The 11081-nt window shown below is 37.9% G+C and overlaps 2 protein-coding genes across 5 annotated transcripts in view; one reads left to right on the top strand and one right to left on the bottom strand.

Moving 5' to 3' along the window:
• Window positions 1–1298: 1298 nt before the first annotated feature.
• Window positions 1299–5686, bottom strand: fis1 (fission, mitochondrial 1). Its single transcript, XM_084107826.1, has 5 exons — window positions 5559–5686; window positions 4905–5037; window positions 4426–4502; window positions 3219–3324; window positions 1299–1864 (listed from the first exon to the last, which is right to left on the bottom strand). Exons 1-5 carry the CDS (start codon window positions 5601–5603, stop codon window positions 1764–1766), a joined length of 462 nt encoding a protein of 153 aa, XP_083963952.1. The 5' UTR covers window positions 5604–5686; the 3' UTR covers window positions 1299–1763.
• Window positions 5687–6305: 619 nt separating this feature from the next.
• The window catches only part of gigyf1a (GRB10 interacting GYF protein 1a), a 30835-nt gene continuing 26059 nt past the window's right edge, over window positions 6306–11081 (top strand). For 2 of the 4 annotated variants that reach the window (XM_084107589.1, XM_084107588.1), the window contains exon 1: window positions 6306–6535. The gene's annotated coding sequence lies outside the window, so the exon portion shown is untranslated. The remainder of the gene's footprint in view (window positions 6536–11081) is intronic. The other 2 variants (XM_084107591.1, XM_084107590.1) reach the window with 2 other exon arrangements.

Below are 11081 nucleotides of genomic sequence, written 5' to 3'. Positions count from 1 at the left end.
TTAATTTGACATTTCAGTTCATTCGTTTGTTTTCTTTCAGTGCTGATTTTAATGTGATCGTCCCACAAACTTCAATAAAGCTAAGACATGTCAAGTCACAGACAGACAAATAGAAGAGTTATTTTCTTCATTTGCTTTACCAGTTAATTAGTAACTCCAATACTGTGTTATAAAATGATGTTACTGATGGCAACCATAAACCCTAGCATTGTAAAGCTGAGATGTCTTAACAGTCCTGAGATGAATAATGTGGGAAGAACGAATTGTACCCAACATTAAATTGGATGCTATTATCAGCTATTATCTTAAATAAACATGTTTTACAGGGAATTTGTTACTTTCAAGGTCTGAAAGTTGTTGACTTAAATCAATGTTGGAGATACTCCCACATCTGAGTCTCTGAGCTAATGATGCACGGAGGACAACGACTTTGTGAGTGACTATTTAACCAGCAGTTTCAGAAATTAAAGCATCAGTTTTTTCCTTACCACCATTCCCAGATCTTTTGACTAATAAATCTAAGACTTTCCCAGTGATTTTTACAGAGAATGCACTCAGTAAGAGCAAATTAGGCAATTAAATATTTTAGAGCCATAGAGATTTCCATGCATGGAAATCACCATTTTAAAATGCCCTGCAATTTCCGGGTGTTTCATGATTGTGGGAATCTTACTGAGGCAAAGATAACTTAAAACCATTATAAACCTTACTAGGCAGTATAACAGGACATACTGCACATCAAACCTACATTAGCCTCTCCAATAATGTGTGGAGGACAAACAAAACACTGCGGGAAAATGTGATTTTATATCTATAATAAGCATTTATCCCAGTACCTCTGTGATAAACTGAATGAGGCAGAAATAATGATACTGTATGGTTAAAAAAAGACCCGTTTCATACCTATACATGACAAGTGCTCTCGGGCTCAAAAGCAGCATGAACGCAGATCTGAATGTTCGCTGTGATCGTACTTGTCAAAGGTTTAATAGACACAGGTGAATCGGTGTCATTTAGAAATAGGATCGTGTGGGTGTTTGAATCGAGACCGAGATCTTTTATCGATTAATCACGCAGTTCTGTTTTTCAGTATGAAATCTAGGAGCAGAAATTCAAGTCGTACAGAGAGACACACACACACACTGTCACAGTTGAAAGCACATGTAAACTGACGGGTGATAAACTTTGCTGACAATGATGACTTGTAAGAAAATGAATTACAAGGTTGACCCTGGTCACGCATGACACTTCCAAATTAAACCAGCCAAATAATGTGCAAGGCATGCAAATACACCGGATCACTTTAGTAAGCACACATTTTAATTCTTTAACACATGTGAGGTATTACTGAAGTTTATCAAAATATTGATTACCTATAGTGTAAATACAGTTATATATTAAAAAGAAATTCCCAAGGGTGCATGCTATTACAATACATCTCATCCATAACGGCAAATCTTTGGCAAGCATCTGTAGTAAAAAAAAAAGTAAAGTAAATAGTTAAAGTAAATTAAAAAAAAAACAGTTTTTTTTTAGTTTATTCCAACCCCACATTTCTATACATACCAAAAAGAGCTGGGGAGCCAAAAAAAAAAAAAAAAACCTAGGTAAAATATAATCACTTTATTATGAAAGACATGGCAGAATAATACAAATTAAAAAAGGGGCGAGGCTTCCTTATGGTTTTATGTGATTATATGAAATCATTGAGTCTCTTTTCTGAAGAGGAAAGGAATCAAAGTACGCTTCTCGGGAACTCCATATTAGGACTTTGCACCTTTGGACACGGCCAAACCAATAAGACCAGCCAATCCGGCCACACCTAATCCGATACCGCCAACAATCGCCATGCCGACCAAGCCATCTGAAAAGAACGGGGAAATAAGAGAGAGATCACTTCTCTGCTGAGGTTTCTTCACTACTGCCTTTGGCGTTGCTGTAATCAAATCACTTGTATCTTTAATGCAACAGATTGAGTATGTTTACATGTGCATCAAATTCTGCTGGAGGTCTACATTTATTTCTGTTTATACATGTACAGATATCAGAATATTCATGTATACATGGTTGTTGTAAGCAGTGTTGAGGGTAACGCATTACAAGTAACTACAAGATATGTAATCAGATTACTTTTTTCAAGTAGCTAGTAAAGTAACTCTTTACTTTTGATTTTACAAGAAAATATCTGACATACTTTTTCAAATAAGTAACTCAAGTTACTTTGTTTTCACATTTGACTGACAGCTTTTCTGTCCTCATGTTGAGAGAAATCGTGAGTAAGTGCAGAGGCGGCGTGTGTGTGAACATGATGGTTACTGTAGTTCTAGAGCATGCATTTACTCATCTCACTTGCACAAAAACCTATTCAGTATTCCTCAAAATGAATAAAATTAGTGAAATGTAAACTCAGAATATTACACAAACCTGCAATAATTCAATGTTGAATAACACAAATATACTTTATGTGTTTAATCTCGCTTTAATGTCTTTGCTGCTGACCTTTGATGATCAAACTCAACCGTAATAAAAGCAAAAACAATCTGCAATCCAGAACGGCAGCACAGCTGACAGGTTTGTTTGAGTTGCACCCTCTACTGTACAGGCGTGATTTTGCATTTCCTTCAGCCTCACTTTTGGTGTGAAAGGCCCTTTAATTTTGGAAAAATATAACTTTTTTTGTTTGTTATAAAAACAAAACAAAACAAGCAAGCAAGCCCAGATGAGAAAAAGTAACGCAAATGTAATGTAACCCATTACTTTCAATAAAAAGTAACTAAGTAACGCAATTAGTTACTTTTTTAGGGAGTAACGCAATATTGTAATGCATAACTTTGAAACGTAACTTTCTCCAACACTGGTTGTAAGTATGACAATATACACGTGCGTTTCCATCCCTGCTGTTACACTGGTTATCAGTGGTCAAACGGTTAATCGGACGATATTTAGCATATCGACAAAGCTTAATTTTCAGCAGCCATTTCTCTAATATTCACATGATTCTAATATGCTGGTTTTCTGCTCATTAAACATTAATGTTGAAATCAGTTGCACTGCATAATATTTTTAGGAGCATCCTTGCAGAGTTAAATGCATTAATTCCTTTAAAAAAATAATAAAAAAATACTGACCACAAACCTTTCAATGGTAGTGTATGTCACAAAATCCTATTTAATAAAGGCCATTGACTGATGTTTTTCTTGTCTGTCGTTGTATCTCACCTTTTTTTAGCGCATCGTTGATGAGTTTCTCCAGTTCCAGGGCCTGTTTGTTACCTGGTTCGGTCTTCAGCAGAGTACGAATGTACTTCAGTGCTTTCTCATACTCCTGAGAGAAGAAGAAAAGATAGATGCAGGGTGGTAAAGAGAGCAAAACAAAGGGAGAAAGATTACATTTATCCAAGAGGCCCTAAAAATAAACGTTTCTGAACATCTCCCTTATTATTAGAATGATTTCTGAAGGATCATGTGACACTGAAGACTGGAGTAATGATGTTGAAAATTAAGCTTTGATCACAGGAATAAATTACATTTCAACATATATGACAATAGAAAAGTTATTTTATATTCTAATAATATTTTGCAGTTTTTACTGTATTTTTGATCAAATAAATGCAGCATTGATGAGAATAAAAGACTTCTTTAAAAAAATACATTCAATATATATATATGCATTTCCCATGATTTTGGAGTAAATATGAGCAGGACGTACTCGACAGGTTTCGTGAGATTATGTCTAGTACAGCTACTTCATCTGGCACTCTGATTGAACCGTTTATACAATGATGTGACAATAAAGTGACTAAATTTAAACTATGCAGTAAAGTCATAGGCTTCCAGGAACATAGTTGAGAAACACTGATTTAATTAGATGACAAAGATATGTGATATATATGTAAGGGTTAATGCCCGACGAGGTGTCCATTATCAGGTTTTAATGGACGACGGCGAGGCGCGCGTCGGACGGTTGCCTCCGCCGAAGTCCATTAAAACCTGATAATGGACACCTCGAAGGGCATTAACCCGCTTATACCATGGTTACTTACGAAAGAAAGAAATATTTAATCAATTAATAATACTTTAATGTGTTTTAGAGTAAAAATCGTGAGGGTTTTTATTTATTAAGTCGAGCGCACTATTTAATATCTCCCGTATACAGGCGTTGCCAAGCAACGTGGCCACAGCGACCCGACCGCAGCAGTTGATCAGTGAGTTTGAGCCAGCGCAATCATTTAGAACTGTCATCAGGCAAATTGACGGGACGCCTTTCCTAGGTGTCCATTATCACTTTTTAACGGACACCCTGCAGCCAATCAGAATCGAGTATTCACCCAGACCATGGTATAAATATAAATAAACATTTATTAGCAGCGACGTCATCATCATCCCAGATAATAAATCGGATTTGTCTGGGAAAATACTAACCCACCTTGAGTCTGTAGTTTGCAACAGCAAGGTAGAAGAGAAAATCCCTCTGATCGTCTTTTTTACTCGCTTGAACCAGTTCTGGTAAAAGAAAAATGAATCACTTTTTACTGAATTTGAAAACAAGAACACGCTGGAGCTCACGCAGGCCCAGACTAAAGGGATAGTTAAACGTCTGTCATCATTTACTCACTCTCATGTCGTTCCAAACCTGTATGAGTTTCTTTCTTCTGTTGAACACAATATTTTGAAGAATGTTGGTAATCAAACAATTGACTTCCATACTATCCTACTATTGAAATCAATGGCTACCATCAACTGTTTGATTACCAGCATTCTTCAAAATATCTTCTTTGGTGTTCAATAGAAGAAAGAAACTCATACGGGTTTGGAACGACATGCGGGTGAGTAAATGATGACAGAATTTTCATTTTTGGGTGAACTATCCCTTAACCAAAAACTAGGACTTGCTGAAGCACTGACCTTCCAAAAGCTGAATGCCTTTTACAATGTCATTTGTGTACTTGCTTCTGATCAAACACCAGGCGTACTCAAAGGTGGTTTCCTTTGAAACAGGTCCTTTCACCAGCTCTGCGTTATACTTCTTCTCAAACCTCTGGAAGACAAAAAAAAGTCCCATCAGTGGATGGATGGGATCATGGGAATCAGATTCACTCGGTTGCATCAGTGGGAGGATGATGTCAGGATCATGTGCTCCCCCTGGCCGCCAAACACAGACTAAGAAAAACTTTCACCTACATCGTGAATTAAAGCAGAGTAACATCGGTTTCCATTTAAATAATAGGTGTAACGATAGGTGTAATATTAAAGTCACAAAACTAATAAAATAGGTGTTTTTATCCCTTAAAAGCATAGGATTCTCTTACATAAGTCAATAACTTACAACACAAGTCCCTTTAAGACTGTGTATAAAGTCTTTGCTAACAATGAGTTGAGGAGACATCAGTATAACATACGTAATGGTCATTGTTGTTGTTTTGATGCGGTACAGTAGAGCTGCGTCAGCGTCAACCGAAACACCCGGTTATAACCGAATATACCGATGATTTTGCCACATACAACCTTAATCGATGTCATTTTGGATTTACAGTCGTTAAAGGAGAGAAAATGGTTTACCTTTAGATCTTCTGGTGCCACTACATCTGACACAACCGCCTCCATGTTCGCGGAAGAAAAACCAACACTGGCTTGCACACGAAGTTGTCAAAATAAAAGACAGTGATGATGTCATATTCCGTTTCAGCTGTATATCCGTCTTCCGATTTTTAATAAACCATGACCATGTTAATTTAAAATATACCATGGCCCTCAATGATTAACATGTGCTTTATTTGGTACTCCAGGATCCTTAATAATATGGTATTAATATTACTATTTGTTTTTAAATATTAAACCCAGAACTTTGTTGAGTAAATGATTGAAATTTTGTGTAAGTGAAGAGCTTGACACGTATGGTATACGAGGATAAATTATTTTTAAAAGGGTGAAAATGTCAATGAATTGTGTCTATGTGATGGGCATGTTCATGACGTTTCGTTGAAAATGACAAAAATGTCCATTGTTAGTAGACAAGATAAATAATCCAATGAGAGCTTGAAAAGTAAGACTTTATTGTCTGAAAAATGACAGGGTTATAGTTGAAAAAACCTTACTACTACTACTAGTTATTATTATTAATATTATTATTGTTAGTAGTAGTACGTAGTATTACAATATTTTTAGTCCAATAATTTTAATAATGTAATTATTGTGACTTTTATTATGGACAATGCATTTCCGATAGGCATTTCAAGTCTTCCGTTAGGGGTCGCTATCTTCACGCGCCTCTGAGAGCAACTCGACACTCCGGTCACGTGGTATGACCGAGTAGGACGGCCATCTTCCCTAAAACACAAACAACAAGAGCGTACTAGACATCAACACGCAACGACCATTGGAGAGGGAGAGAGAGAGCAAAAAACTGTAAAAACGGAACACGATTCTCGAGGAGGAGCACAGAACACAAACAACTGCACATGCATCCAAAGTGAAGATCGTAGAGTTCGACGGGGCGACTGGACAGTAAAAATCGCATCGACAGCTCCAGAAACACGGTCAGTGTCAACTGTGCGCCTCTCTCTCTCTCTCCTTGAATGTCTGAAGCGTTTAATGGCAGATGGGTGTTGCATTAAGTTTTATGCAAACTTGGAAGGGGATGGTCAGTGTGTGTGCGAGCAGCAAATGCGCATTACAGGCCAGCGCTTGGTTCAGTGGGAATAAATTGTGCTGATTTAAGTAGAGAGGCTTTTGTATGTTTGGAAAGGCAACTGTGGCCGTGGGTTGAAGGCCAAGGGAAGCACCGGGGTGGAGTTTAGAGGGGCGCCGCGTGCACACTCCCCTCTCCCCTGGCCCTGTGCACGCGACGCCCCTCTAAACTCCTCCAATCGATAGAAAAACGACGTCGATCTGCTTATATATGGTCGGTGTCATTCAGCGGAGTAGGTATTGGACAGCGACATCTTGTCTGTGACAAAATAGGCGTCTTTTCTGGGCGTACGTTTGTGTTGAGCGCGAGGACATGTCAAATCTGAATGGATTGAGGAAAATAGTTGGGTTGGTTCTGGTTATGTCCCATTCGCGAACGACTCTTTCTTTTGAGTCGGATCTTTGCAGTGATTTGGTTGAACCGATTCACGGAACGGGTCTAAGCGATTGGTTCACGAACTGGACTGATCCGTCGGAGCGGTTGACGAACCAGCCGCTTATTGACTCGTTGAAGCAAGAACTGTCAGATTCGTAAAGAAAGAGTCAAGATTTATAAATTAATTAGAGCATTTGGAGTGTTATGGCTGCACGATATTGAATTAAAAAAAATAAAAAACGCGATATGCGATATTATACTGCTTTAAGTGTGTGAAATCTATTTAAATTATATTTAAATATAGTTAAAAACTGAAAATATATCCAATATGTCAAACTTTCACATTCTTTCTGGGGAAAGAAAAGCATCACTACAATTTTTTAAAAGTGAACAGCAATGTTTTAGCATTTCATAAAAGGTCACAAATCTGTCATGATATCTTGCAATGTCATTTCAACATCAACAAACCAAAAAAAAAAAAAAAACGATTTAAATACCAACAACTCTTTGCTCAACTTGATAATAATATATAGTTATATCAATCTGAAACCTTAACATCAAGAACATCTAGATAAAAAAAAAAAAAAGAAACTGAAACTTAATATATTTTTGAGTTGATCGTATGACAGTTTTATCAGCATGGATACGAAAGAAAGTTTTAGTAAATAGCGTGTTAAAAGTCAAAGCTTTTTTTTTTTTTACCAAGTTATGTAAATTAAATGTAGTTAATCAAATTATATTCAAGATGTAATTGACTTTGTTTTTAGGAACTTAAACTGAATCAAGCCTGCAACAAACTAGGGCACATGAAATTACTATAAACATCCATATTAGTTAGTAAAACATATTAGTTTTAATATCCTTATCAATTATAATAAAAAAGTTAAACATGTATTTGTTAATTTGCATGTCTTTATTAGTGCGTGTATGTATGTGTGTGTATATATATATATATATATATATGTGTGTGTGTGTGTGTAAAGATTGCTAAATTAGTTTTTTTGAATCAATTTTCTCTCCCATCTGTTTGGCAGCTGTTCACGACATTGTAGTTCAGCAATGAATTATGAGCACTCTCTCTCAGGCATACTAATGTTTTTATAATTGAGGTTTAAGTTACAGGTGTCTTTAGTTGTTCTTGGGCTGACATGCATGTTGTACTTTAAGAGCCCAACTCCCCCAGTGAATACTATTTATTCTCACCGGTTTGTTCTGTTGCTTGGATATTTCTGTTGCTATGACATCTGTGGGTGCAAATTAAATGTTTCTTTTCCATCTCCATGTTTTTCTGATTGCACAAACTCTTCTAGTTGTGCTGTGCAGATGTCAATAATCGAGAAAGGTTTTAGCTTAAATCTAGCTGCACTTGCCCTTTCCAAAATATAGGCCTTCTGGAAAACTTGAGGGGAACTTTGCCACAAATGAACAGTTTTTAAGATAACACCATGTTTCCACTGAGGCAGGTCTATTTGGGTTTGTTTGTGGTCACGTTTCTTAAAGACAATATCTTGAAGAATATTCTTAAAAGGAGAAAGATTATTTTTATGCACGCTTGGCCTTTAAATTGATAGGATACTAACAGACACAGACAGCTGTACTTCCCACCTTTCTGTGTTTTAAAGGCTTCAGTTAGGGCTTGCACGATATATAGAAAAGATCTTTATTTGTGTTTGAAGATGAACGAAAGTCTTACGAGTTTGGAACGACATGAGAGAGTAATTAATGTCAGAATTTTAATTTTTGGGTGAACTGTCACTTTAAGCTGACTAATCAGTTGAGAAAGAAAGCGCGCATGTGATAATATAGAGAGCCTAAGTCCCTCCCCTTCCGGTGAACCACCATGGGACCTTAATTCGGAAAAATATTGTATGGTAGTCAATGGCGAGAGACAACAAATATTTTGATCTCGTTTGAATTGTGCCTGAATTACACATGATGTTTGTCAATTTAAAAGATACATTTTAAAGTCAAGAAAGTCGCAGTTTGATGTAAAACTGTTGAGGTATAAGACTGTGAAAATACGTAATTACAGAGACTACAAACCCAAAAGGCGCACGTGTGACGTCATACCTTTTCTCTCAATGAATGAAGCTAACTTTACTGAAGCTAACGTCTTACGTTATAATCGCAACGTTACGCCGTCATGCCTGAGTGTTTTGTACCAGACTGCACACATACGAGCAACGGATGGTGACGTACATAGTGCGAGACGAGAGATGTAGTTCATTGAGCGATTTTCACATAAAACTAAATGTTACTCTTCTGTTTTATGACAAACTGCGACTTTCTTGACTTTCATAATTATCTTTTAAATTGACAAACATCATATGTGTAATTCAGGGCACAGTTCAGACGGAATAAAAAGATAAGTTGTCTCTCGCCATTGACTACCATACATATTTTTTCCGACATAAGGTCCCATGAGCCGGAAGCGGAGGGGAGGGACTTAGGCTGTCTATATTGGTTCGTGCAGCTCTTAAAGTGACAGCAGCCTAATAAACCTGCTTCCGTCTGTAGGCTTAATGTTAATCAAACAACAAAAGACTAAGGCCGTGTCCACCAAAGCGTTTTTTCACATGGCTGGCGTGTTTTTTCAATTGTTTTCAATGGGAGCGCCGCTTTTTTAAAACGCCATGAGCGCAACGAGGCGCTGAGCGTTTTTTTTCATGCTGAAGCGCTGAGCATTCTGCGTTTTTTACAGGACGCCGAGAGTTGAAGAATGTTCAACTTTGGGTAAAACACAGCGCTCATCACTGTCACTTTTTACCCAACTGTCCAATCACAGTGGAGGAGGGGCGGGACTAATACCACACCGACCAACCGCCACATTCTGCCTGTACAACGTCAACACAGATGACGACAACAACACGCATAATAACGGAACAAAATAATTTACAACAAGAGCCAGAGAAAATATGTTACATTGTATCGACATTTTAATATAGAATCAACACAGAAACAAAATATGTGTGAAATGAGATAGTTATGTGCCGGTATTCGGTAATGCGATAAATCGTGGTAATGAATATGCACGATATTGTTATCGCGGACACTTCAAAATACTGTGAAAAATAATAGATCATAATTTATATTTATAGAACGCGCATTAGCTTATATTCCATCAAACGCTTAAGCCCAATTTATACTTCTGCGTCGAACTTACTCCGTAGCTACGTCGTAGGCTGTGTGTAGCGTGCGTACCCTTCAGCGTACCTTGACATGCACCTCTCCAAAAATGTAACAACGCGTCAACTCTACGTGGACGCAAGCGCTGTGATTGGTCTGCTAGGACCGCCCCCTTTGGGTTTCACATGCTCCCTCTGCGCGCGTGAACGCGGACAACGACGCAGAAGTATAAATGAAAACTAACGCGTTGCCTACAGCGTAGAGGCTCCGGCGTAGGTCCGACGCAGAAGTATAAATCAGCCTTTAAACAAACACTGCGTATATGCTGCGCGAAACACGTGCGCACTCTGATGTAAACAATCCCCACATGTAGCACTGTGTGCATGCGGCGCAGTGAGCACTCTAGTCTAATGTAAACAATCCTCACATGGAGAAGAAGCATGGCGGAAGGAGGAACGCTGCCGACGATTTATCCCCCTTCTAAAAGCAGGGCTGCCAACTCTACGCATTCAGCGTGAGACTAACGCAATTTACACTTTTCACACGCTCTCACGCCACACATCCATTTTCTCACGCAGAGAAAAATCGCGGAGCAAAGAGGACACGGACACCGACAGACTAGACAGAGCAGGTTACTTTTGATATGAAAACAATTCTCAGCTCTCATGTTCTGTCCATTTTATTACGAAATTCAGACAATAAATAGCCTACCGTTTTGGCACTTGTAAATGTGACGTGAAAGATGCAGATCGCTGGAGCGCCTCAGTTCAAGTAAACCGATCATCTGTTACTTTTTATTTAAAGATACAGTACAACTTACCGAAAGGTATTTATGCCTCATACATAATATCGATCAATCAGTGTTTTTCAACCACGGAAAGAGGTAAAAAAAA

This window comes from Abramis brama (genome assembly GCF_963993115.1).
Source record: "Abramis brama genome assembly, chromosome: 3".
NCBI lineage: Eukaryota > Metazoa > Chordata > Actinopteri > Cypriniformes > Leuciscidae > Abramis > Abramis brama.
The sequence above is the reverse complement of the archived record's forward strand: the minus strand, read 5'-3'. Positions and strand labels throughout refer to the sequence as shown.